The 25,124-nt window shown below is 48.6% G+C and overlaps 13 protein-coding genes across 17 annotated transcripts; 8 read left to right on the top strand and 5 right to left on the bottom strand.

Annotated features, from left to right (window-relative positions):
• Positions 1-308: 308 nt before the first annotated feature.
• Positions 309-1,511, top strand: FVEG_05335 (hypothetical protein; the record flags this gene model as incomplete). The annotated part of the gene is made up of 1 exon (XM_018893515.1): positions 309-1,511. The coding sequence occupies one exon, from the start codon at positions 309-311 to the stop codon at positions 1,509-1,511; it is 1,203 nt and encodes a 400-aa protein (XP_018750370.1).
• FVEG_05334 (mitochondrial import inner membrane translocase subunit TIM13) lies at positions 1,401-2,109 on the bottom strand. The gene is made up of 2 exons (XM_018893514.1): positions 1,990-2,109; positions 1,401-1,932 (listed from the first exon to the last, which is right to left on the bottom strand). Exons 1-2 carry the CDS (start codon positions 2,071-2,073, stop codon positions 1,759-1,761), a joined length of 258 nt encoding a protein of 85 aa, XP_018750369.1. The 5' UTR covers positions 2,074-2,109; the 3' UTR covers positions 1,401-1,758.
• A 1,035-nt stretch (positions 2,110-3,144) lies between these two features.
• FVEG_05333 (hypothetical protein) lies at positions 3,145-3,396 on the top strand (the record flags this gene model as incomplete). The annotated part of the gene is made up of 2 exons (XM_018893513.1): positions 3,145-3,296; positions 3,393-3,396. 2 exons carry the CDS (start codon positions 3,145-3,147, stop codon positions 3,394-3,396), a joined length of 156 nt encoding a protein of 51 aa, XP_018750368.1.
• Positions 3,397-5,658: 2,262 nt separating this feature from the next.
• On the top strand, positions 5,659-7,244 carry FVEG_05332 (lectin, mannose-binding 2). Its single transcript, XM_018893512.1, has 4 exons — positions 5,659-5,970; positions 6,038-6,061; positions 6,129-6,199; positions 6,259-7,244. Exons 1-4 carry the CDS (start codon positions 5,878-5,880, stop codon positions 7,037-7,039), a joined length of 969 nt encoding a protein of 322 aa, XP_018750367.1. The 5' UTR covers positions 5,659-5,877; the 3' UTR covers positions 7,040-7,244.
• A 1,035-nt stretch (positions 7,245-8,279) lies between these two features.
• FVEG_05331 (AGC/PKA protein kinase) lies at positions 8,280-12,677 on the top strand. 2 transcript variants are annotated; one of them, XM_018893511.1, is made up of 5 exons: positions 8,280-10,006; positions 10,366-11,347; positions 11,405-11,658; positions 11,716-12,093; positions 12,145-12,677. In XM_018893511.1, the coding sequence occupies exons 2-5, from the start codon at positions 10,607-10,609 to the stop codon at positions 12,170-12,172; spliced, it is 1,401 nt and encodes a 466-aa protein (XP_018750365.1). In that variant the 5' UTR covers positions 8,280-10,006; positions 10,366-10,606; the 3' UTR covers positions 12,173-12,677. The 2 variants fall into 2 exon arrangements, with proteins under 2 accessions (XP_018750365.1, XP_018750364.1); XM_018893510.1 differs by having other exon boundaries at positions 8,280-11,347.
• Positions 8,820-9,377, bottom strand: FVEG_15617 (hypothetical protein). The gene has a single exon (XM_018904803.1). It carries the CDS (start codon positions 9,314-9,316, stop codon positions 8,972-8,974), a length of 345 nt encoding a protein of 114 aa, XP_018750366.1. The 5' UTR covers positions 9,317-9,377; the 3' UTR covers positions 8,820-8,971.
• Positions 12,678-13,332: 655 nt separating the features above from the next.
• Positions 13,333-15,548, top strand: FVEG_05330 (hypothetical protein). The gene is made up of 7 exons (XM_018893509.1): positions 13,333-13,573; positions 13,634-13,705; positions 13,765-13,829; positions 13,888-14,069; positions 14,127-14,764; positions 14,813-15,002; positions 15,054-15,548. The coding sequence occupies exons 1-7, from the start codon at positions 13,487-13,489 to the stop codon at positions 15,296-15,298; spliced, it is 1,479 nt and encodes a 492-aa protein (XP_018750363.1). The 5' UTR covers positions 13,333-13,486; the 3' UTR covers positions 15,299-15,548.
• FVEG_05329 (hypothetical protein) lies at positions 15,382-18,013 on the bottom strand. Its single transcript, XM_018893508.1, has 2 exons — positions 17,613-18,013; positions 15,382-17,560 (listed from the first exon to the last, which is right to left on the bottom strand). Exons 1-2 carry the CDS (start codon positions 17,921-17,923, stop codon positions 15,769-15,771), a joined length of 2,103 nt encoding a protein of 700 aa, XP_018750362.1. The 5' UTR covers positions 17,924-18,013; the 3' UTR covers positions 15,382-15,768.
• Positions 18,014-18,236: 223 nt separating this feature from the next.
• FVEG_05328 (histone acetyltransferase type B catalytic subunit) lies at positions 18,237-20,063 on the top strand. The gene is made up of 3 exons (XM_018893507.1): positions 18,237-18,406; positions 18,460-18,741; positions 18,791-20,063. The coding sequence occupies exons 1-3, from the start codon at positions 18,388-18,390 to the stop codon at positions 19,927-19,929; spliced, it is 1,440 nt and encodes a 479-aa protein (XP_018750361.1). The 5' UTR covers positions 18,237-18,387; the 3' UTR covers positions 19,930-20,063.
• On the bottom strand, positions 18,964-22,953 carry FVEG_05327 (pyrroline-5-carboxylate reductase). Of its 2 annotated transcripts, XM_018893506.1 has the most exons (3): positions 22,592-22,953; positions 21,539-22,532; positions 18,964-21,421 (listed from the first exon to the last, which is right to left on the bottom strand). In XM_018893506.1, the coding sequence occupies exons 2-3, from the start codon at positions 21,615-21,617 to the stop codon at positions 20,469-20,471; spliced, it is 1,032 nt and encodes a 343-aa protein (XP_018750359.1). In that variant the 5' UTR covers positions 21,618-22,532; positions 22,592-22,953; the 3' UTR covers positions 18,964-20,468. The 2 variants fall into 2 exon arrangements, with proteins under 2 accessions (XP_018750359.1, XP_018750358.1); XM_018893505.1 differs by having other exon boundaries at positions 21,539-22,953.
• On the top strand, positions 22,030-22,312 carry FVEG_05326 (hypothetical protein; the record flags this gene model as incomplete). The annotated part of the gene is made up of 2 exons (XM_018893504.1): positions 22,030-22,188; positions 22,250-22,312. The coding sequence occupies 2 exons, from the start codon at positions 22,030-22,032 to the stop codon at positions 22,310-22,312; spliced, it is 222 nt and encodes a 73-aa protein (XP_018750360.1).
• FVEG_05325 (hypothetical protein) lies at positions 22,436-23,922 on the top strand. Of its 3 annotated transcripts, XM_018893503.1 has the most exons (4): positions 22,436-22,576; positions 22,700-22,894; positions 22,947-23,123; positions 23,194-23,922. In XM_018893503.1, exons 2-4 carry the CDS (start codon positions 22,739-22,741, stop codon positions 23,632-23,634), a joined length of 774 nt encoding a protein of 257 aa, XP_018750357.1. In that variant the 5' UTR covers positions 22,436-22,576; positions 22,700-22,738; the 3' UTR covers positions 23,635-23,922. The 3 variants fall into 3 exon arrangements, with proteins under 3 accessions (XP_018750357.1, XP_018750356.1, XP_018750355.1); XM_018893502.1 differs by having other exon boundaries at positions 22,436-22,894; XM_018893501.1 differs by having other exon boundaries at positions 22,504-22,894; positions 22,944-23,123.
• FVEG_05324 (hypothetical protein) lies at positions 23,795-25,099 on the bottom strand. Its single transcript, XM_018893500.1, has 3 exons — positions 24,961-25,099; positions 24,386-24,907; positions 23,795-24,298 (listed from the first exon to the last, which is right to left on the bottom strand). The coding sequence occupies exons 2-3, from the start codon at positions 24,596-24,598 to the stop codon at positions 23,972-23,974; spliced, it is 540 nt and encodes a 179-aa protein (XP_018750354.1). The 5' UTR covers positions 24,599-24,907; positions 24,961-25,099; the 3' UTR covers positions 23,795-23,971.
• Between the last annotated feature and the right edge of the window lie 25 nt (positions 25,100-25,124).

Raw genomic sequence — 25,124 nt, 5'->3', positions numbered from 1 at the left:
ATCATAAGCAAAAATGCACAGAAAGAAAAACAATGAACTATATCTTGACTGCTGAACCTAAAAGTTTCCTCTTACTATCGGCCCTGCACATGTTGCTATCCTTCCGTTTTGTCCCAATCAAATGTGACCTTGAGTCTCAGGTGTCTCCGCTGAGCCTTTCACCTTCGTCGCAATCCTCAGCCAAGACTCTCTAACCTTAACCTTTTCAATTCACCAAGTCCACCGTTCCCAACATCGCATTTCGTCTATACGTATTCAACCTACACTTAGCCCAAGTCATATTACAACGATCTATAAGAGCACCCAACATGAGCAAACCATTGGCCTTCGGCCTCAACCTTAGCAAGAAGCCAGGCGCGTCGAAGCCCCCTCCACCAAAACGAAGACCGATGTTTGGTGACGATGATGATTCCGACAACGAAGGCACAGTCAGGGAGGGCAAAGCTGAAGAAATTGGAGAGTTCGATAACCTTAGTAGCGCTCAAACCGCAAAAGCCAACATCACCAAATTAGGCAAACCGAAGAGTGGTCCTCCGACTCAACCCCCGAAGCTCAAATCCAAGGGCCAGCCAAACATAATGTTTGGTGATCTCTCTAGCTCTCTGGCGTCACGAAGAAACGCTGAGGCTGCCACGGAAGTCGATGCTAGCGTCTACGAGTACGATTCTGTTTACGATTCTCTCAAACCAAAGAAACTGGTCACGAAGGAGGATCAAGAAAAACAGCCAAAATATATGAAAAACATCCTGCAGGCAGCCGACGTACGGAAGCGCGACGCATTGATTGCAGAGGAGAAGAAATTGGCGCGGGAACGAGAGGCCGAAGGAGAGGAATTCGCCGACAAGGAAAAGTTTGTCACGGAAGCATATCGTAAACAACAGGAGGAGAATAAGAGGCTCGAAGAGGAGGAGAGGAGACGGGAAGAGGAAGAGGCAAAGAAGAACAAGGGTGGTGGCATGTCTGCCTTCTACAGAAAGCTCCTCGATAAAGATGAGCAAAGGCATTCGGACGCTGTCAGGGCGGCTGAGGAAAAGGCTAAGCACGGCGCACCCGAGGACGAGAATGCAGACGACTACGAGCAAGAGAAAGAGAAGACAGAGGCTGATATCGCCAAAGAGCTTAACGAGAAGGGTGCCGCAGTTGCCATCAACGAAGACGGTCAAGTAGTGGACAAGCGCCAGCTTCTCATGGGTGGTTTAAACGTTGGCATAAAGAAGAAAGAGTCAGTCCAACGCGAGGCGGAACGACAAGCTGAGCGGCCGCGGAAGGATGTGGCAAATCATCACTTTGGAAGAAAACAAGCTCAACGAGAACGACAGTCACGCATGATCGAGCAGCAGCTTGAGCAATCAATGAAGCGATCACGGGATGACGAAGCGGCACAAAGGGAAGAAGTCGAGCGAACTTCGAAGAGCCGGAAGACAGAGGGCGAGATCTCAAGTGCGAAGGAACGATACCTAGCTCGAAAACGAGCGGCCGAGGAAGCGAAGAAGGCTGCTGGGGGAACTTAGATACCCAAACTCAGAAATTGAAGAAGGCTGTATACAACGACATGGCATGGCTATTGACACAGCATCCCACTCATATCTCCTCCGGTTCGTCTATTGCCCTGTTCTATCCTTAATCGATTCTTCGTACATGATAATATCTCCTCCTGGGCGTCATCCGGCCCGTGTTGTCACAATATGTTACAATCTTGCGCTTTCATAAAAATTGTCGCAAGCCGTTGGTTTTTTTATTTTGAGAATCTTCGCCTCTTCAATTTTGCAAGCTAGCAGACTCCTGCCTTAATCGGGCAATGTATGCTGCGTTGACCATGTTCCAAGCAGCCATGTACTTCTCCATGCAGCTGGTCATGCAAGTCGTCTCGCCGCTCGATAGAGAAGTTCCGGGCTTGGGGACGCACTTCTCAAAGCAAGTCTCTTGGAGTTTCTACGTAGGCTATTGTTAGTCCTGGTTGGAAGGTAAGGAATTGCGAAATGGACGAACCTCAATGAGAGTACGGGCGTTAACCAAGTTGGCCTCCTGCTGGACCTGCTTGATGACAGCAGCCTTGACTTGTGTGGAATCCATGGTTGTGATGTTCGTTTGACAGGCGTGACGTTAGTTTGTCTGTGAAGCTTGGGCGACTGTCTGTCGCAAAAACGTCGCGGGCTGGAAAAACTATCGGTCCGGGACAGTGCTCATCAGCTTTACTTGATTTAAATCAAACCTAGGTAGAACCAAAATCAGCTTCATTGACTTACAAAAAGTCCTTGATTTGGTAACTAATAGTCGTTTCACACCCAACCACTTAATAACAGATTGCTATAGTCTCTAGCTAAGTCTCTGTGTTTCTCATGATCACGTATCGTGATAAGTGTCAATATACAGACATGACTTGTTTGCAACCTGGAGGTAAGCCAATAACAGTACCATTTATTACAAGCAGAAAGAATATGTTATGTGTTAAGGGCCTTGGTTGTAGTCGAGGCCTGTTTTCTGGACTACAAAACACCCTGCGGTTTCCCTTCGAGATGCCGCATTGGCATCCTCAATGTTGACCTGCTTAATTGTAAGGATGATGTAGACTCTCTTGGCCTTGAGACCCAACATCCAACTAAGGCGTCGGTCGGAAGTAGCGTCTCTGGGAGTCTAGATAGCAAGGGTAGAGGCGTTATTCCCGGTGCTGACTTGTGGCGTGGGGCTTCCCACCATTGTCAGTTCATTTCTTCCTCGCCCTGTAGCGAACAGAAACTGCGTCACTTTATGCTGAGGGAGGTCTTGGAATTTTCACCCCTGACCAGTGCCCGAAGTGGTCAACTTTCTTTCTATATCATCCAAGGATGATCGAATAGGAATCTCGCCAGTCACGGTGATGCTACCGAGTTCTTGCTTGTATGGGAAACCGAAAAATGTGTGCTCCTATTGAATCCAGGAGATAGACCCATCTCGTCCCTCCGGTTACCTCAGCTTCATTGCGATCCTCCACCCTCCGTACACCTACCCCAGCGCGGGACCCGATCCTGTTGCCATCCTCATCGAAATATACGTTTCCGTTATCCGCTATGGCCCAACCGCTGCTGCTAGGCATGGATGTGACGGGAGGGAGTAGACCGCCATCCCTAGCACCGCGCAGAATGCAGAACGCCTTTAAAACCCTCAATGCCCGGGGCTCGCTACTGTCCCCGAGGAGTGGGACTTGAGCCAGCTCTTGGAGAAGCGGTCTCCGGCGGACGGTGCCATTGTTATAAAAACGGCTACATGAGAGTGTTGGATAAAGAATATAGAGACACGGATGAAGTGCCAGACAGGATGTAAGTTGCAGATAGCAGTATTTCGAGGACCTCAGCTAGTGTTCCAGTTCAAAGAATGTTGATAAACCTGGGCCATGCTTATGCGGGCTATCACAGCTGAAGATCTTGAAATATCCAATGTACGACAGGTCCTTTCCTACCCGAAACCTTCAAAGAACGGCTGTCTTCAACCCAGTGTCACTGCAGAAGTATTGACCATCATACCTGGACCGCCAATCGGATTCACGACTTCAAGCCCTTCTTGCATATTGGTATAAGGACCTATTGCTTTCCCGATTCCGTTCAAGAAGCCAGGCTACACATTAGTCGTCACCTTCAGTCATCCCTCCGCGCCGAGTTAGTCACGATGTGAGACTCAAATTTTCTGTTCTCTGTTGTTAACTGCCCAACGCCATCGCACATGATTACGGTCCACATACCCATGGCTTCCATTTCAGCAATTACTAGCTTGCAGGGCCTGCTATATCTACAGAGGATGTTTTAGAAGTACGGGCGAGTGTCCATTGTACCATTGCCGATGCATCTATAAGTCTGTTCTGTCTAGCTTTGTCGCATCTCACAGCAAATACATACATGAAGGGGTTTCGACGGAGCTTGACGCCTGTACTATCCTGGCTAACAGCTAAATCTACTGGAAATCGTATTTGAAGAGCTCAAATTCAAATCGCAACTCTAGGGGCCCTGCCTCACTGGGTAAACTCTCCAGTCCATTATGGACAAGATTGGGGTTTTCTTCTTCAAGACCAAGCATAAAGCCCAGAACTCAATGAAAAAAAAGAGATGTTGCGAGACTAAAAGAAAGCGTGAGGTTTCAAAAAAATTGTTCACATGGATAGCCCGAAGCCCGAAGGATACAACAAACAGACCCTTGGCAGAAGAAGCTACTCAAGACTACCAAGCAAGAGAAGCAGAGCCATAGGTTCCAAAAATTGTGATATCTTGAAGAAAGGGTTCCCCCCGGTTTGACCCGGGGTAAACCACCCTCATCAAGAGAAGCATGAGAAGAGAAGAGAAGAAAAGTACCTATCAACGGACGGAAGCCCAGGATTTTATAGTGCCCCAGTTTCTGCCACTGGTCTGGCAGGCAGGTGGAGGTTCCTTCCCTCGCTCTACTGTTAATCTCTGACGGGCAGCTGGCGGACAGGTTCCTTCCCTTTCAACGCTGGTCTTCTGGCTCTCGCCATCAAATCGGAAGGAATTTGGTCTCCATCTACCTACCCAGGTACCTACCGTACTGGCGAGCTTCATTTTGGGCAAGTACGACATAGGAATTTCTAATCGTGCAAGGTAACAAGGCCGTTCCCCTACCTAAGTATTGCTAGAAGGCAGTGGGATGATCTTTCCGTTGTATCCTCTTCCTTGTGGATGACCGGCATACAGCCTTGTTTGGCTTCAGCCTTGACCCAGGCACATGTTATGGCTTAGGTGTTGCGGGTATATATATTAAATTAACAACATGACAGGAACCTTCGGGCCGGTGGCACACTCATCAAGAGAAGCGTGATACTTGAAGAACGCCACCTTTTTTGGACAGAGGTTTCATTGTTCAAACACCGCCTAAGGTAATAACAGGGTTTTCCTTTGCTTTTCTTTACATGTCACCCTTTCCTTCTGTTTCTTTGAAACGGTACAAAAGCTGCAGACTATAGGTACCTAGTTAAATAGCCAGGGAGGCTAATTTTTGGGGACGAGGTCCCATCATCAAAAATGGGTCAGTCAGAGCACCCCATGGAACCACCAACACCAAGTAAAAGCTGGTAACAAACAGTATATATGAGTGAGGATACCGTCGTATGTTTGTCAGTATCGTTTTCAACAGAGATATCCAGTACAATAAGACTCGTTCTCTTGTGAGTACCTCGATTACACCGGTGGCGAGACTGGCAGCATCATATAGTAGGCAAGCGAAGACGAACACAAGCTTGGTACCGAATTCAACTATTAGCTTCCTGTGTGGATTGAGGACAAGATCAAGCCTAACAAAACAAAACAAGAATTATCCCTGGTGTGCTGGACGCTGTTGTGCAATTGTTTCAGGTTTAGGGATGCCAGATTTCCTTAATAACTTGTGTATGAACTCGGATTTCCTTTTGATTAACGGTAACTAATGAATGCCTTATGACGCTGTAGTATGATCGTGGTCGTTAGCAAATACATGGTTCACAGTGGAGGGGCTGAGGTCTTAAATAAAGCAATACATGTGAAAGACAATGTGGCTACTGTGGCTTGAGAGTTTCATCGAGGGTCGAGTGGGAGGGGTTCCAGCATCCAGAGGGGGAAAGTACCTACAGTGGGGACCACTCACCTAAAATCGTTTCGACCACAGGCAGAGTCTAGAGGAAGAGGACACTTGTGCTAGCTCCTTATCCCGATTAACAACCCCCTACATTTATCCGCAACGTCACAACGACTTTGACAACGACCACTGTGGTCAATTTCTTCCTGCTCCAGCACCAAACCTCACGACTTTGTTGCCGCATCCCAGAGCGGTTTGCGCCCATATTGAGCCACCTCTAATTGGCCCTGTACGAGAGAGAGAGAAGAGAGCAGGGAAGAGACACCATCATAATATAGCTTCATCATGCGGTTGCCCTCACTATCAGCAGCGCTCCTTGGTGCGCTCGCATGGACTGCCCGCGCTGATGATCTTGATGATAACATCAGGAGTATTTCGGTATGTGCCCCTGCCTTCTTCTGGCCGATCAACTGGAGCTTCTTTGCTAACATTCTTCACTCTCTAGCTCAGGACACATTCCTTGACCCAGGTTAGTTGCGGCGCACGCGAGCAGTCATTCACGGATCGACAGATCAATTAACTCTTTTACTCGACAGCCCTACCTGGACTCGGACATGCAAAGCCGCTGGTACGACTTCGGCGGAGATACCATTATTCGAACCGATTCGTATGCATCCTCAATTCGCTGACAACGTTATACTTCGGATGTGGGTTGACTTGTTATAGGTATATTCGACTTACTTCGGATCGTCCATCGCAGTCAGGGTGGATGTACTCACGAGTTCCCCTCACCGCGACAAACTGGCAGGTCGAGGTTGAATTCAAGATCTCGGGCAAGAACCAGCTCTATGGAGACGGCTTTGCTATGTGGATTACCCGCCAACGTGCGCAACAGGGTACTGTCTTTGGAGGACCCGATAACTTCGAAGGCCTCGGAGTCTTCATCGACACTTACAAGAACAACCGTCCCGGCGTTGTCTTCCCCTATGTCATGGCCATGTATGGCGATGGCAAGACCTCTTACGACAAATCCAACGATGGAAAGCACACCGAGCTCGCTGGCTGCTCTGCGCGTGGTATTCGACATGCGAGTGTCCCTACCAAGATGCGCCTCACCTACTTCCAGGACAAACAACTCAGGCTGGAGCTCCAGTACAAGGTTGAGGATGAGTGGCAGACATGCTTCGACCTCGAGGATCCCCCAGCCATTCCTAACATTGCCTATGTTGGTTTCACTGCTGAGACTGGTGAGCTCAGCGACAACCACGATATCATTTCGGTGGCGGCCAAGAACCTTTACACTCAGCCTGGCACCAGCAACACTGGTAAGTCATCTGGCACTAAGAATAAGGGACGCAAGGGCACCGGTAAGACCACCAACGGAAACAAGCAGGGTGGTAGCTGGACATGGTTCTTTACCAAAATCATACTGTTCATCATTGTTGCTGGCGGTGCTTATGTTGGCTACACTGCCTACCGAGCCAGGGCCAAATCGCACAGGTTCTAGACGGGATCGTCGAGTATGAATGGGGCCAGCGCCTGAAATGAAGTGACGGAAACAAGTTGGTGAGATAAAAATGTTTCCGCTTAGACAGCATCGTTCAGCTTTCCTTGAATCTCTTGTATCTGTGTTTTGAGTAAGGGAGAGGCAACGAGAAGGGTACAAGTCGGTGAGCATTGTGACGCACCTTTGATACGGCGGAAAAAACAATCTACTATTTTGCTGAGTTATGACTTCGTGTTCCTGGTTCGACTGCTCCTGCTTTTAAAAATTGACACTTTTTTTTTTGAGGTAGAGTTGTTAGTAGAGGGGAAGCCTCGTACTACGTAGGGCGTTAAGAAACACAGCCCTCGTATCATAAACCATGGACAAACGTACCGCCTGTGGTCCTATAGAAGCATATCGATCGAGCCTTTGCCGGCAATATTATACATGTACAAGGATTTCTATATGAATAACACTAAAACAGAACCTGTAAATACACAGCCAATGATCAATTGATATGAAAATTCAAATTAGCTTGACGGATAATCGTTGATGGTTTCTGAAAACAGCGAACTTCAGGGTAACTAATTTTGCTATGAGACAGGTTGCGCACAGAGGCAAAGATAATCGCAAGATATGACATATAAAGAAATCGTGTTAGGCCCTGTAGAAAAGAGGTAATTGATCAAATTGGTGTATATCCGAGCCATTGGGGTAGGTGAATATGTTGAGCTAACGGCTATGAATGAAAAAGGGTTGGCTTTACTATATACTCACAACAGGTTGAGCACTAATTCTACAAAATGCTGGAAGTCGACCTAGCATGTATGAAATACCAAGGAAGCAGTAGTGTTCACCGGATTTGATAGAAAAGGCACAGCCTCTTTTGTACATAAGGTACAGAATAAGAGCAAACCTAAGATAATACATAGAGATGCAATTCGGCCTCAACCTCATGCAAGGCGCAGTGCAACACCAGATTATATTAATCTACTCTATGTATGTTCAGATAACCTACTCCGTACTTTACATAGGTAGTCTCCAATCCCCAAATTATTAGTGATCAAACTGAGCACAAAGGATAGACGGCATTCCACTGCATTCAAGTACGCGAGCAATTCATCTCATCTAATCACTCCACGTTCCAGCGGGCGCACTAATCCTGAGCCGGGAGCTTGACTGAGTTATGACTGATCACAAGGAAGCTTTCGTGAGTCGGTGTTGGTCTAGTTGATCATCCACTCATACAAAAGCCCTCTCTCACATCCTTTCTAGATCTAAGTAGTAACTTCAACACAGGAAGCTCCCGTCGGCTCATGGATCGGATATCCACCCCGCCTTTGACTCGAGACAGTCCACTTTCTCTCTGGATCTAACTTAGCAGTGACGCCAAGCGCCGAATCTCGTCCAATGTCGAGATAGTAGTCTCATCAGGTCTATGCCTTACAGTACTTCATTGTGCTGAGCTGTTCTTCTTTTCGCTGTAGCTCCTGATGTCAGCTTTTGAAACACCCAATAAACGGCCCGGATACTACTTGTGTCTTTTGTCTTTGCTGAGCTCTCTCCCTTCCATTCCAATCTGACCTAGGTAGGTAGTTAGTGAGATACCTCTCATACAGGCCGCCAAACCCTCCCACCAGTCTCGACTTTTCCTCACTCAGCCCGTCATGCTTGGATCTACTCAATCTACGTCTTGTTCCTTTCATCTCACTTGAATTTGATCTTCTACATATTTCATGTCCCTCCGTCAACGTCACCCTCATCGTCAGCCAATCCCACCTCATTGCCTAACTCAATTGTCGTCACTCGTGTACTATTTGGTCTTGTGCACGCTACTACACGTCTCGCCCACTTTCACCCAAGTCTATTAGAACTATCGACATCATTGCATTGCTCTCTATGCTCTGACCCAGCCCGTGTCATTCTTGCCATCCTCGCGGCTGCTATAAGCTACTAGTTACATGCTAGAGCTGCAGCAGTTAACCAATTGCCGCTAAAGAGATATCGTCTTGACAAGTTGGCGCCTCCTTTTGGACACGAAACGACACAAGGCACCGCAAGCGAGCTCACAAGAGGGAAGAAGCCCACGGCAATAGCAACTCGCGGCATCATTTTGTGCCCATCAGTATCAGTACCAGCTCCCGCTCGTGTGCAATCGTTGATCCGATCTGAAAGAGGGGCAACTTTCGTTGTGGGCGGAGCTCCAACCACTACATCATCACCAGCCTGCTTAAACCTTGTACCGTTACTAGCTTGCTTAAGGTGCCTTATTCTGGCTTGCCCTGCCTTCACAATCATTCATATCACCTTCTCTTGTGCAAAAGTTTTGGTCACTCGCAATTAGACGGGCTCAGTTTTGGCATGGCTGTTTAAACGGCGAAAAATCAAAGCCAAAAGCATCTTTCAAGGCACGGGGTATTCGTATCCTATCCCTCCACCTGTGCCAGCCACCAGAGAGCCAAGGAATAGTATCAGCCATCCAATTGCCGGCCTCGGGTGGAATGCGCCAAGAGTTCAAATCCTTTGTTCACTTACGAAACCAAAAAGAAGGAAAAAACAAAGCCCAGGTTCTCACCACCGAGCATTGTCTTTATTCTCACTGTCCTGTCCACGCATGCTTGTTAAGCCCATAGCCCTGGATACCGTTGTTTACTACCTAACCTAACCTAACCTCTGAGCGAGCTGAAAGAGAGCTTCCCCACAGAAAGACAAGCCGATCTTGAACAGACCAGACCGAGACCAGCACGTCACGTCAGCCTCCAGCCTCTCCCCACCATTACGTTGCTGTACCTGAACTTGAAAGAGCTGCAATTGCAAGGTTAGCTCGGGCTAGTAGGTTGCACCAGGCGAGCTCACTGACTTCTTGCTGGTCCAGGAGAAGCAAACGTGCTCAAATCCCTCCAACTTTGCTGTTTCATCCATCTATCCCTCTCTCTATTATCTCTTGCGTATCTGTCATCCTGTTGTCAATCAATCGGAGAGCTCTCAGTAAGGCATATTTCAACCGATTATCCCACAATTGGATCCATCCACATCCACCACAAGCCCACCACAAACCAAGCTGAGAAGCTGGGCTGGGTAAACTGACCTGTTCCGCTCCGTTCGATCGATCTGCACAGAGTGTTTCCTCATCTTTGGGTCCATTCTACCGTAACCACCACCACTCCTACACACTAACTACGACTACCTACCTTACCTACCTATCTCATCCCCTCCCCGCTTCCCGTCTCTTGCAATTCTCTCCCCCCTCTCTTTCTGTCGTCACACTATTACTACCCTATGCCTTCACTGGGGTTTCTCAAGAAAAAGCGGACCAGAGAGGGCAACTCTGACCCTTCTGCTTCAAGTCCAACTAGTCCAGTTACTCCTACCACTTCCAGGTCCAAGTCCATCTCCAAAGCTTTTCACCTGCCTCGAACAAGCAGGCAATCCACCTCAGCACCAAATTCCCAACCAACCAACGGCCAGAACCAGCAACAGCAGCAGCAGCCCGACCAGATTCAGGAAGGTGCCGTGTCTCAATCGAATCAATCCTCTGCGCCGAATGAGCAGACGACAGCAGCTACGGGCGGACAACAACAAGAAGATATGAGCGCAATTAACCTCCATCAACCCTCATACGGTGCGGGCAGTCCTATGAATCACGATCATCAAAACCTACCCAGCATCAATAACCTCATCAACCCGCCCCAGCAGCAGCACAATGCCCAGGGCAATTCCTACAACAACGGCCAGACCAACCCGCAGTACCTAGCCGCCACGATAGACAGCCATCGACCGCAGACCGTCAGTCCCGGAACTGATCCCGCAGCCCTCCAACAGCAGCAGCAGCAAGCTCTGCCACAGCCAAGTATGCTTCCGCAACAGCAACAGTCGCAGGCGCAGCAACAACATCAGCAGCCATCTCAGCAGTTCCAACAACAGCAGAACCAGAGTCAGAATCAAGCGCAACAGCAACAACAGTACCAACACCAGCCGCACCATCAACAGAACGCTAGCACTGGTTCAGTCATGCGCGTAACAAAAGGAAAATACTCGTTGGGTGACTTCGATATCTTGAGGACGCTTGGAACTGGTAGCTTCGGTCGAGTACATTTAGTCCAATCGAAGCACAACCAGCGTTTCTATGCGGTCAAGGTGCTCAAGAAGGCCCAGGTGGTCAAAATGAAGCAAGTCGAACATACCAATGACGAACGCCGCATGCTAGCTGACGTCAAACACCCTTTCCTTATCACCCTCTGGGGCACGTTCCAGGACCCCAAGAACCTCTACATGGTGATGGATTTTGTTGAAGGTGGAGAGCTGTTTTCACTTCTGAGGAAGTCGGGAGTAAGTTTTATATGATACTCTCCGAAAAACCCAATTGACCTGACTAACACACTGCAGCGTTTTCCTAACCCCGTTGCCAAATTCTACGCCGCCGAGGTCACTTTAGCCTTGGAATACCTCCATTCAAAGAACATTATATACCGCGATCTCAAGCCGGAAAATTTGCTGCTCGATCGGCATGGCCATCTGAAGATCACAGATTTCGGTTTCGCGAAGCGTGTGCCTGATAAGACGTGGACTTTGTGTGGCACTCCGGATTACCTAGCGCCTGAAGTGGTCTCTAACAAAGGCTACAACAAATCCGTGGATTGGTAGGTTCTTGCGACTGGCGATAGAACAGAAATGGACTAACATGTTTGGCGCACCAGGTGGTCCCTGGGCATCCTGATATACGAAATGCTTTGCGGTTACACCCCCTTCTGGGATAGTGGATCTCCCATGAAGATCTACGAAAACATTCTCAAGGGCAAAGTGAAATATCCGGCATACGTCAACGCGGACGCTCAAAATCTTCTTGAGCGTCTGATCACAGCCGACCTCACAAAGCGATTAGGTAATCTCTACGGAGGCCCAGATGACGTGAAGACCCATCCTTGGTTCGCTGAAGTCACCTGGGATCGATTAGCCAGGAAGGACATTGACGCACCTTACACGCCACCAGTCAAGGCGGGTGCTGGAGACGCCAGTCAATTCGATCGTTACCCTGAAGATCCCGAGAAGTACGGAGTGGTTACGGCACCAGATGAGTGAGTGATGATTTGCAATCTCCACTGATTGACCAAACTAACCCTTTCCAGGTACGGTCACATGTTTACGGAGTTTTAAGAAAGTGCTTGAGAGCGAGTTATGGATGCACTTTGTATGATTAGGTTGGAAACAAACCTCTCTGGGTGCAGTCAACTTTGGGTGGGCGTTCATGCTGGTGCGCTTTCCTCTTGGATATGAGATGCTGGAACTGTGTTATTTGTCGTTGGTTCATGTTTCACGCAATTGCAGGAAAGGGTGAATGAAAAAGACGGCTCCCGGGAATCTCTGGTTGGAGAGTTGGTTGGCTGTTGGCTGTTGGTTGATGAGCTCAGTTTGGAAAGCCAGGTGAACATAGCCTATGCAAGTAGCCCAGGCCACAGAATACCTAGCCTTGAACAAATATCCGTACTACGGCATCCTTATACTCAAGTACCCATAGTATATCTAGTCCGTCTTGGTGACCAATTGATGAATATGCGCAATTCCATCAATATTTTCAGTCTACCAACGTTGCTATGACGTTTCCTTTATAATTCTTGTCAGAAGCTATAGTAGATAGAATCCCCAGCTGATAGAAATTCTGCTTCATCTTCCACCGCTGTGATTGAATGGCTGGCTCCACTCAGCCACTAAAGAGCGGGTTCGGGTTCCTCTTTTAAGTGGCGCTAAGTAAAGCTGGGGTTGGGATTTTGGGAGCGGCCGCCATCAATCTCCGAAGGGACGGACCGTTATGAAAGAATGTGCTTGTCGTTGCTATACTTTGCAGTTTGCACACAAAATACCTATCCAAAAAATCGCGGGGTTGGGTTGTGATCTAATGACAAGGTAGGTAGGTAGGTAGGTAGGTAGGTAGGTAGGTAGGTAGGTAATACTGGCTTTGATTGACAAGACCAGCGAAGGCTTTTTCCTTTCAATTAATTCAATTAATCATTGATTTTATGGTTGACAGGCCAGAACCGATGCCCATTTCTCGGTGCTTTTTTCATTCAATGAATGGATGTCACCCTGTCTGACATTTGATTCAGCCTCATCCAATACCTGGGTAAGATGCCTAGGTAGTCACAATCCCTACTAGCCCTGTGTCTTATAAACTCACCGATTCTTTTGCTTCTACATACGTTTTCTTCTCTCTTATATCAAGTCCAACATTCACCTCTTGGTCGGGTCCTCCAAAAAGCCCACAGCCAAGCTTTGACTAGCGACCTGCAAGGACCAAGACGGGCAGCGAATCCGGTGGAGGTGGCTTTCTCTTTTTTAGGACATTGGATCCAATGTGAGAGATCTTAAAGACACCCGCCTTCTGGATACCTCCCTACCATATATACAGAAGAGATACTTCTACGTCTGTCGCACACGCAGCATCTGAGCTCGGATTCTTGCATCGCAGTCGCAATGGAAGACTATTTGTTTCGACATTACGTTGACCAGTGTCGCGTTGTCAAAGAAGAGACCAGCTATATCCAGGTCTTCAATTACTCGGCAAGTTATTTGTCGAATGGACTTTGTCTAAAGAACAACGCTTGCTAATGCGCTCACTAGGATCCGTTCTATGATGTCTGCGAGGAGCACCCCTTGCCCGACGATGAATTTGACAACTTTCTTCATCAAAGGGTAAGTCAATGCCTTGAACTGCAAAGCATCTCATCGCAGGACTCAATTGACAAGGATAGGGTGCCTTTGCGCCGCCAGATCATCTGAGGTCTGGCACTAAGCTTCTCAGCGGTGTACGAATAATGTGAGATCCAACGTTGCAAAACATCGAGATAGAGTCCACTAACACCGCCGCTGCCAAGAGTTCAAAAGAACGCCAAGCATCCCGATACGTTTCTCCCAAAGGTCATCTCACTTCCGCCAGATAGATACAGCTCCATGGTTCGCACCTTGAACTTGCCATATCGGGGAATCGAGACGACTTCAGTAGTTGGCCCCTTTTTCTGGTCTGCTCACGACCAGGATGAAGACGAGCCTCATTTGCGTGAGTTTCTTCCCCCCCCGCTGGACTCCTGAACTGGACCACCTGACCTCTTACCAGAAATTGTCCACCGTAAATCAGATGTTCTCAAGAAAGGGAGAACACGAGGCTGGGAGATGCTTCTCTCACACTCCCTCAAGACCGGGGTCACCACCGGTTTTGTCAAAGGCACTCCCAGCTCAGAAGTTGAAAAGTCCTTGACCCATCTCAAAGCATGTGCTTACCAAGTTGGACACCCCATGTTACTCCCCATCATCATCCTCACGTATGATCTGTCCCCCGAAAATGACGAGAAACAGCGAAAGGCTCGGCACTGGCTTCGCCGTCTCGAAAATGCCGTGAGTTTGCGCAATGAAGTTGAGGAGCAGGAACAGTACTTTCAAAATGGATTTATCGATATCGACGGTCTGAGTCGTGATCTGGTTGAGTGTCATGGCAATGTCATGTGGAAACGACCTCAAGCATATGAAGCACTGGTCAAAGAGATGGAAAAGGCCATGGAGACCTTCCGTTTTGCTTGGATGACACTGGCTCCTGCGGCCGAGGAGCAAAACGAAGCCGAAAGAAAGCACCGTAAGGAAATTCAAAAATTGCATCTCAGTATGGCATCTCGTTTGGACTTTTACAAAGTCAAGCTCAAGGGCTTGGAGAACTACATTCATACAACTCTCGAGAGACTCAAGGTTCAGCGGGAAGCGGTCAGTCACCCTCAAACCTGTCGCATGCTGTTACTGATTTCTGGATAGCTCTACAACATCATGTCACAGCGTGAAGCAAGACTGAATCTTGAAATTGCAGGAGAGCAGAGGCGAATAGCCCATGCTAGCAAGCGAGACAGTACGGCTATGAAGACATTGTCGCTCATGGGTGCCCTATTCTTACCTGGAACATATCTCGCATCCGTATTCAGCATGACATTCTTCGACTTCGGAAAAGGTTTGCTATGGCTCTCGATTATCTATTGGCGTTGCTAATCCGCTGATGCAGATGCCGACCCTGTCATTTCTGTTGAGCTTTGGGTATACTTTGCCATAACGGTTCCCGTAACGGCGCTGATAGTCGGTGCCTGGACGTTCATTGACAAACGCCGCCAAGAGCAGCACAAAAAGGACGACGCAGACCTTGAGAAGAATATCGACAAGATGGAAAAGGAGATCATGTTTGCCCTTAGGAAGCGGACGATGAGTAAAGCCAATACCTGGAACACTGTCAGCCCACCCCCGAAGCCATGAGGAGGAGGAAGGGAAGATATTGCTCGGAGATTTGATGACATTGTGGAAATTCTGGGTTTACCACTCGATTTACGACTTATGAACACATTGACGCCAGCTGTGATGATATGGACGACTTCACTTCAAAGTCAAAACCAAATTTGACGAATACGATGCATTACATGTATATTTGCGTACAAAAATACGATACGTTAAAATGTGAGCGTCTCATGACGGTATCAATAGCTGTCTCCATGATATCCAGGTAGCACCAAGTCCGTTTCCTCGAGTCCGTCCGACTTATATAAGAAACGACTCACCCATGAACATGTCAATCAAACCCCAATCAGTCCTTCAACTCCACGACGGTTTATTATTACCGACTCTAGTAAGGAAGATAGGACAGAACAAAGGCATAGTACAAAATCAAAGAGTCCTTGCTTTTCCCCGAAAGACCTTGCGCCGCCCATGTATAGAAATGATGTGTGTGGCTAGATACGAATCTGGCCTTCGCTAGAACCACCAAACCATCTACGGAAATCAGGTGCCGAGTTCGATGATCCAGCACCTGCAGTATCATCACCGCCACCCATCCACTTTGGTTTCTTGATATCGTTAAACCATTTAGGGGCTTCGATACCATCCATGGTGTTTTTCATACGGTGACCGATGATGGTAAAGAGGTTATCGTCTTCGGGCGGCTCGTCGTTCCAATTTGCACCATAGCGATGCTCTGGGCCACGGCGGGCATTCGCAGCTGGAGCTCGAGCTGGAGACCGAGCTGGTGAAGAAGCGGCGCCATGGGCGGATGGTATAGACAAAATTGGAGCAGATCTGCCACCAAGTGTTCCAGCAGCCCCTATTCTAGCAAGTGCATCTTCTCTGCGATGAAAGAGGGTGTTCCCACCTAGTTCACGAGAGATGAGATCTCGGCCTTCCCGCCAGGAGCCAGTACCATAAGTGGTGCCATTCTCCTCTTCGTCGTCCATCACATCCATACCTACAAATATTCGTTTGACCCGACCATAAATGCCAAAAAGAGTAGCAAAGACAGGAAATAGTACGACTACAGGGAATAGGTCGTCAAAATAACGACCCAATGGTGTAAAGTCGATGAGTTGTCCGAGAAAGTGATAAAATACAGTCTTGTTATAGACCTGGCTCGAAAGGAAGGTGATGAAGTTGTAAGAGATAGGAATAGTCAGTTTGGCCACCTGCATTGCATACCAAAAAGCGGACTCATGAGCGGTGTTTCGTCGAACGAGGGCTCGACCTCGCCAGACTTTGACCTCGGTCATCGAAATGAGCGCCGCTGCACACATGTAGCAGATCCAGAATGACGAGATGGCCTGTCCAGCGAAGCCGACTTCAGGCTTATCGCCAACCCAATGATGAACCACAGTTAGCCTGATGATAGAAAGCTTGGGGAATGCAAACTTGACGACCTCGGACCAGACAATACAAGCCGACGCTGCTGCCAAGAATAAACCGAGAAGGACTTGAGCATAAGGCAAGATTTGGTAATAGTAGAGATATCGAGTATATGGCGTCAGGATGGCGGTCTTTTCCCAAAAGGTTGCATGAGGTGACACCTCACCAAACTCGAGCTTTTTCGATGCTGCCGAGTCCAGGATCGCTTGCGTTTCAGCAGCTTCTTGAACGAGGTCACTCCAAGCATTGACATATCGAGATCGAGCGTGTCTGGCGCGCACATACTTCCTAGTGAGATCGGCGAGATACTTTTCGGTGATGACATGTGGAATAATATTGTTATCGGTGCTGGAACCAAACCGGGTGCCTCGGGGTTGCGACTCGGGAAGATTGGCCATCTCTTGCAGTTCTTCTATCCAGTCTCGGTATGTGTTTGCGCTTCCTGTCTTGCGTCGCCCAAGCTCCGCAACCTGAACCTCAATGTCCTCAAGTTTGGTAATCGAGTCCTCCATTTCTTCGTAAACCTTGGGCGCCTTGCTCTGGAGTCGTCGTAGTCGTCCGCTGATGCTTGCGCCGCGCATGAGTCGTCTAGGTATCGACACCAAGCCGTGGCCCATGAGATAGATGGCGAGAATTAATCCCCAACAATATGCGAGAGCCATGATAGTACCCTTAATAACGTCGACTTTGAAGGAGAAGCCGGAGGAGATGACATAGTAAATGAGCCCTACAAAACCAAAACCTAAGACGATGGCGTGAAACTGGGCATTGCTACGAACAGAGTACATGAACTTGTCGTATGGCTCTCGATATCCAGAGTCGGAGTATTCGGCAAGGATTGGAAGAATAAACCTGTGTATGCTGATTAGCCTCCACCACGATGCAGTACACCAAATAATCATACCATGTCAATGCGAATGTCAACCAATATGAAATGCGCCATGAAACGAGTATGACTCGCTCAGGGAGCCATATGCCCCTTGAATCTTCATCGTCAGTAACTGCGCTCGAGGCAAGATCGACCGGAACGAGGATCACGACAATGGTTGGTAGCCATAAGGCGAAGAAGATGGGAATGAGATAAAAGGCTGGTGTCGTCCGTAACGGGAGATAGTATCGTAGAATAAGGAGAACGACGAGGGATATGACAACTAAAGCGATGCACGAGAAGATGGCAGAGCCAACCGGAGACGAACTGCTTGTTATGTGTAACATTTCAAAGAGTCGAAGCGCATGGCGCACAAATTTGTAAGGATAAGGTTGAAGCGAAAGTCCGAGTTCTAAAGATGGTTCGGTTTGATTGACTGAGACTTGAGTGAGTGACATGCGATAGCCAGGGGTACGAGGACCGTTCGGACTTAGCCTGGGTGTACGTACTGGCTGTCCCTTACGTCATTTTCTTTATGAGGCACACACGCAGTTTTGGGGTAATTTGGCCTGGAAAATTGGGCGCGAAGACTGACTGGTGTTGGCGTCCTGGCTCACTCAGGCGCATGGATTTAATTGAATCGCGTAAAGTCGCGTTTCGGTGGACCCCTTCACCCAGACAACGACAACCATTCACAACTCGAGCGCATCGCGGCTTGGGTTCAATCTTTTTCAGGACTTCGTTGCACCAGGTCGCATTGTGTTTCTGATCGGTGATTTACTCTCACTGTCGTTAAGAGCCAGCAGAAAAAATGGCAAACATCGAGGAGTGTAAGTCTGGCGTCTGCCACGGCTCGATTTCCCAAATACTGACATTTATTAAGGGCTTGCCAACGCCAACGAGGCGATTCATATCAGCCTGGTGTCTCCCTCCGAATCTGGCCTTCAACATCTGGCTACATTTAACCCTCGACACACATACTCGATTTTTGGCGAGGAAGAACAGATCTTTGGGTACAAAGATCTTAAGGTCAGCCTGCGGTTTCGCGCGAACGACATGCGACCGCACTTGAAGACATCCTACAGCAAGAAATTCAACCTTGATGGAGGCCCTGAGCCTACTGATGTGGCTGCTGTTCTTAAAGAAGGCAATCATTTGCCTAAAAGTATGTTCCCCTCCTTGAGCGCGCAACAAGCAATACTAACAGCACCTAGTCGCCTTTGTCACAGGAAGCGATTTCGAAGAGAGCTCCAAGCTAATTGGCGATAACTGGGTACCGCCTGGAACCCTCCATGCGACCTTCGATAGTCCTGATGGCGAGTACGAAATTTGGCGTGGAAACCTCGCCGATCCAGCTATCCAGCAACTCAACAGCCGCCTACAGATATTTGTTCCTCTTTTCATCGAAGGCGGCACTTATATCGGCCAAGATCCTGAGATGGTCTCCACAGAGCTTGATCTCTCTGATGCCGATCGATGGACTTTCTTTGCCCTTTACCAGAAGCGAAAGGTGGCGGACAAGACCTCATATGTGTTTGTAGGCTACTCAACCATCTACCGATTTTACTATTTCCAACCGCCCACGCCCCCAGCGTCGCCTCGAAGCGATGAGTGGGAGCTGCCAAATGGTGAGGTGGACCTCGCCGAGTTGCCCTCCCGAACAAGACTATCTCAATTCGTTATTTTGCCCCCTTTCCAGGGCAAAGGTAACGGAGCACGACTCTACAAGACCATCTTCGAGCACTACCATAAGATTTCACAGACGTATGAGTTCACTGTGGAGGACCCAAATGAAGCCTTCGATGACTTGCGAGACATCTGTGATTTGCAATTCCTCCGCACGATGCCCGACTTCAATGACCTGCGGCTTGATACGAGCGTTACCCTTCCTAAGAAGGGAACTCTGCCAAAACTGATTGTCGGTAGTGACAAGCTTGAGACTATCCGACTTCAGGCTAAGATTGCACCTCGCCAGTTCGGTCGAGTCCTAGAAATGCATCTCATGTCTCAACTTCCCAAATCAGTACGGCCGACAATGGACATTGATGGAGACAAGCCAGAAGCTACACAGGCCGACAAGCTCCAGAGCAAGATCTGGAGCTTGATTGTTAAACAGCGACTGTACCGTCACAACAAAGATGTCCTGTCTCAAATCGAACCTCATGAGCGCGTTGACAAGCTCGATGATACTCTGCAGGGTGTTGGACTAGAGTATGCGCGTATCCTCGCTGCCTTGGAACGTTCAGCGAAGCACTCTCAAAGCCAATCAGTAGCGAATGGCAAGCGAAAGATAGGTGCAGAGGAGACCGAACAGGATCCGGGTAGCAAGAAAGCTCGCGTTGAGGATTCTTAGGTGTTAATGTATTTTAATTTCTTGACGCTTAACCGAATGAACGGATTAGCTGGGCGTTGGGAATAATGGACGAAGGAAAATGTACTATCTTGTGTATAAATCAAACCATTACACCTACATGCAGTGAAACCAAGACTATGCTATACCATGCCACGCCACGCCACGCCATGCAAACAAACAAGCCGGCCATATTTACCGAGGCGAGAATAATTAACTCCCAAAGGTCTGCAGCGAGAAATGCTGAGTCCTATCGAATCCAAGATAGAAGGCCATACTAGGATTTTGTCTTCTTTCCCATACCGTATCCTTATTAGTCAGTCATATACCATAGGAAGACTTTGCTATAGCAAGGAGTTCCCCGAGCCTTTGGCTTGGTCTAACAATCCTCGACCTCTTTAGGCTCTGTTTTCGGTTCGTAGGCTGATTCTAGTCATTGGAAGTCCGATAGTACTTCGGGGTCTGAGATAGGTGGGGAACATGAATATGATGGTTGCCGGGACTTTCTGGGAAGACCTGGCCGGTTCGTGGCCATGATCCATTCATTCGTAGCGTGCACCGGGAAATCTGGTGCCATTTACACCGTCAGCCCCCTTTCCAATCTGACCGGCCACAACAGCGGCCTCACGTACAGCTCTCGAGACGGAGCCACGGACTCTGCCCTCCTCAAGAATCAAGACACCACCAATAGTGCAGCCACCGGATGTGCAAACCTTCTCCCGAAGAAGAGCAGGATGCTCGCCATTTTGGACAAGGCCAGCAGTGCCCCTCATAGACTGAGTAGCCATGCGCTGAGCATCGGCACGGGGAATGCCCATAGCAACAGCGCCATCGATGGCAGCTTCCAGCACCAGGGCGAAGAAAGCGGGACCTGAAGCACACAGAGCTGTCGAGGCATCCATGTGTCGTGTGGGAAGGTAGACAACGTCACCAATGCGCCTGAAGATCCATGTAACGAGGCTCTCGGTGGCATGGTCGAGGGGAGAACTAGGAGAAGCGATAACAGTCATCGATTCACGGATCACGGCAGCTGTATTGCACATGGCCCGGACAATGCGGCATCGACCATCCTCTTCTGGGTCCTTGGAGGGGACAGCGCCGTGGAGAGCGATTTCAATGTCCTCGACTGTGATACCAGCACAAACGCTGATTAGAAGTTTGCCGTGCAGAGCTTTTGAAATGCCAGGCTCGCTCAGGATCTCTTTAACCATCCATGGCTTGCAAGTTAGCAGAACAACCTCAGCCTGCTGAACAGCACCAATGTTGTCGTTATGGACAACCTTGAGAATGGAGGAATGCTCCCAGAGAGCGCCCTTGACGCGTTTAGCGCCTGCAGCAGTAGCAACACTGGCAACGAAGCGTGAAGGTAGTCGTTCAGGCACCTCGTCGCCAGGAGTTGAGGTTCCTGATCTGGGGAGGGACTGGAGGGGCTTAGGTCCTTGCATCTCAGCGAGTGAGTTTAAGATACCACTGAGAATAGCAACTCCCATGGTTCCTTGGATTTGTTAGCAGATGAGAACTGTATAATAAAAACACCCGCAGAAGTTTATAGCATCGCTTTCAAAATAACGACGATTTGCATCTGGTACGACGGGTATTTCTTTCGACTTACCACAACCAAGAACAGCCATGGTGAGGTCTGTACTGCCGTTTGAGCCATAAGGCGTGAGAGCCATTGTGTTGGGAGACATGATGTTTTGCAGTTGATGAAAGGGAAAAGCCACTTGTTATTTAAAAGTTTTATATAGAGGAGATGCTTGGTACCTGAGTCAAGGACGGGGCCCGAGTGGTTAAGTGGAGGAAGCAATGGGGGAAAACGGGACTGAAAATAAGAAGGATAATTAAAAAAGGGAAGGGAAAAAAAGCACTGGGGAAATGGAGGAAGAGAGCATACTTATGTGGGAAAATTCTACTTATAAACAAATGCTATTACCAGTTTACTGAGAAGCAAATGCACGCAAAAGGCTGAACTTTACTGGGTAACGTAAAGGAAAGTGCTTTTGCTGCCCAATGCGCATCCTGGCCACACAGTCAAGACGAAGCAAAAACGGAATACGTCAAAAATAAGGGGTAAGTTGGAGACTCACGCCCGTTGATACTTCTATGTACAAGCTCTCCAAACGGGTGCTATTCACCGAGAAGAGTGACGAAGCAAATTACCGACAGGCAAAGTCTCACCATGTCAGGAGACAGGAACCATTCAATACCCTCCCATTGGGTTCCGACTTCTTCCAGACAAGTTCAAAGTCTAGCCTGGGCCGTGTAAGTGAACCCCTGTGAAGTGAGGTAATTCGTGAATCTGACGCCCCTGAGCATGCTTCAGGGCTTCACCAGAAGCCCTTTCACGCGACAAGTCTTCACCGGAACCCTCTTATGGTTAGACTGATGCGTTACACCTTCGGCCTGTCCGGGCCGGATCGATTCCTTTCGTGTGGAAGAGGGATGAAGCTGGACAAGAAAAAGAAATGTTGCGGGAACGGTGAGACCTGGTTATTCCCGCCGGTTTCATATCAACTCGCTTCTTCGCACGGCCACAACGTGGCACAATTCCTTTCCCCTTGCAGACCCACTATCAACCTCATCGACAAATTATCCGGGCTTCTCACCTACCACCTAATTCAGCTAAACAATTCATACTCGCTATAGCTAGGTAGGTACTTTATACCAAAGTTTTCTGTTGTTCTCTCTCCCTACCTCTGCCTTGGCTCTGATACTCTCAAACCGTGGTTTGTGTTTCAACTTATTCGGTCTTCTGATAATAAATCGTTTTGAGAATTTCCACTTTGCACAACCAACTCACAACTTTCTCAACATGGCCGACCCATTTGAAGTGCGAATGCGCTTCACCTCCCAGCTTCAACATCTCAACGCGTCGGTTTCATCTGCTCAGAAAGCAGCACAGTATGCGCTTAGATTCAGAGATATGGACGAGGACTTGCATTCGTGCATCCTGGAACAGCTTGAACGGGTGAGTCGGACCATTTCATCTCAGCGGACTCGGCATTGACACAAGATAGCAGAACAATATGAACATACGTGCCAATATCATGTACTTTATTGAGCATTTTCTAGATATGGCGCAACGTGACGGACATCCCGACTACATTCGGATGATGCAACGGGACATTATCCGTGTCGTCGATGCTGTTGCCCCGGATGATGGGTCAGGTGCTGCCAACGTCAAAGTGGTCCGAAAGGTGAGTTGATCCCCGCGTCGTGGCGCAACCCCAGTTTGTTCTAGAACCTGTCGCTCACATGTCGGTGCAGGTGTTGCAGGGTCTGCAAGGAAAAGGGTACCTCGAGTCGCAAGCAGTCAGTCAGATCGAAGATGTCATCAAAGAACGTGAGACAAATGTCGAAGACCTAGGCCTAGCTTCACCAAATGGAGATGTCGAGATGACAGACATGCCCCCCTCACAAACCATACCTAAAGCAGGTCGACGAAGCACGTCACACCAGCTTGACAAACGTCAAATTGAGCAACGAATTGAGGAGGACCGCGAGCGCCACAAGCGTGAGCGTGAAAGCATTTGGGCAGTCCCCAAAGTCGAGAATGCTGAGATGGACAGACTGTGGGAGGAGACGAGTGACTTTGGAGAAGACGACGACCGTCTGCTCACCGAAGAGCTGGATGACTTTCACAAAGAGATGGAGATACAGTCTAGTTGCCAGCACAATCATGGAGCAGCGAACGGCAACCGTCACTAAATGGAACCGATTCATGTTGCATTTTTATGGATATTGGTTGGCGTTCGGTCTTGGGCTCGCATTGGGATTGAGAGAAAAGTATTGATACCCGTTGTTTTCGGCATGGCTGGCTAGAGTAGCGAAGTTTCAGATCGACCTGCCATGAGAATTCAGGTCGCACATGTAGATGAACAATACATTTGTTCAATATGATATCATAATTAAAAAGAGCCCACCACTGAATGGGCCTTTCTAAGGGTACATATTGTTAGATACTAGTACAGATGTTTATACACATGCAATCCAGCCATCTATCGTGCCAAGTCGCCAGTCGTTGTGTCCCAGAGATCCAACAATTTTACTCCATAACCACAGTGGCGCCCAACTCCTTCATGGCGGCGATAATCTTCTCAGCATCTTCTTTCGGGACGTTCTCCTTCATCATCTTGGGCGCACTCTCGACGAACTTCTTGCTATCCACCAAGCTCAGACCGAGCATGTTCTTGATCTCCTTGATGACCTTGGCTTTGGATGGGGCATCGAACCCTTGCAACTTGAGGGTGAAGAGCGTCTTCTCGGCGGCAGCAGGAGCAGCCTCCTCAGCTTCTTCGGCGGCGGCAGGAGCAGCAGCGGGAGCAGCAGCAGCGAAGCCGCCTATGGGCATATCAGGAATGTTGAGCTTGGTCTATTGAAAGGTTCCAGTTAACAATTATACGGCGACAAAATAAGCCCTCCATGGTTCAATTGAAGCCGGATGGTTATCTTTACTAACCTTGAGGCTTGAAACAAGGTCAGCGGTCTCCAAGAGAGTAAGCTGGCTGATCTGATCGACAATGGCTTCGATCTTGGGGTTGGCGGCATCGGTTGAGTTCCATCTCCTCGAGGCAGCTGAGACTTTGACGAGCTGTGTGGGTGCCCGGGTAGCGCGAGCGGATCGGAGGTGGCGAGCACAGCTCTGGGCAGCGTACCGACAAGACATGGCCATTTTTGTGATTGCGGTTGGCTGAGGATTGCTCAATTCAAAGAGTCGTCGCGGGCGGGCGTCTGAGGAAGCGTCTTGAAGATTTTCGAGCTGTCTCGATGGTTTGGCGGGCTAGCGGCTGTATCACGTGTATAATTGGGCCTTCACTTACATCGAACCATTGCATCCTTGGGTTGAAGCATACCATCCGACTATGCCCATTTTTGAAACTTGCATAGGTTGGGGCATGGAAGAAGTAAATGTTATAAGCGGCCAAGTATATATGATCACACGATATGATGTGGTTGTTGCAATGCTATTGATTGACCCCGCCTGGGAAGCAAAGGACGTTAGCATCCGCGGAAGGATATGGGCGAAATAGGTACCTAGGCGAGAGGATCGACGGAATTATATGTCGATAAATTACGAGCAATCTCGGAAAGACGCAATGCACATCTTCTGAGATTACCATTTTTTACTGCAAATATATCAAGAAGAATTGACGTTCAGGTGGATTGATTCTTGAATCAAGTGTAAGTTCAATCCACAT

The sequence above is a fragment of the Fusarium verticillioides genome, chromosome 3 (genome assembly GCF_000149555.1).
Source record: "Fusarium verticillioides 7600 chromosome 3, whole genome shotgun sequence".
Taxonomy (NCBI): Eukaryota; Fungi; Ascomycota; class Sordariomycetes; order Hypocreales; family Nectriaceae; genus Fusarium; species Fusarium verticillioides.
Note: the sequence above shows the minus strand (reverse complement) of the source record. Positions and strands in the feature narration are given on the sequence as shown.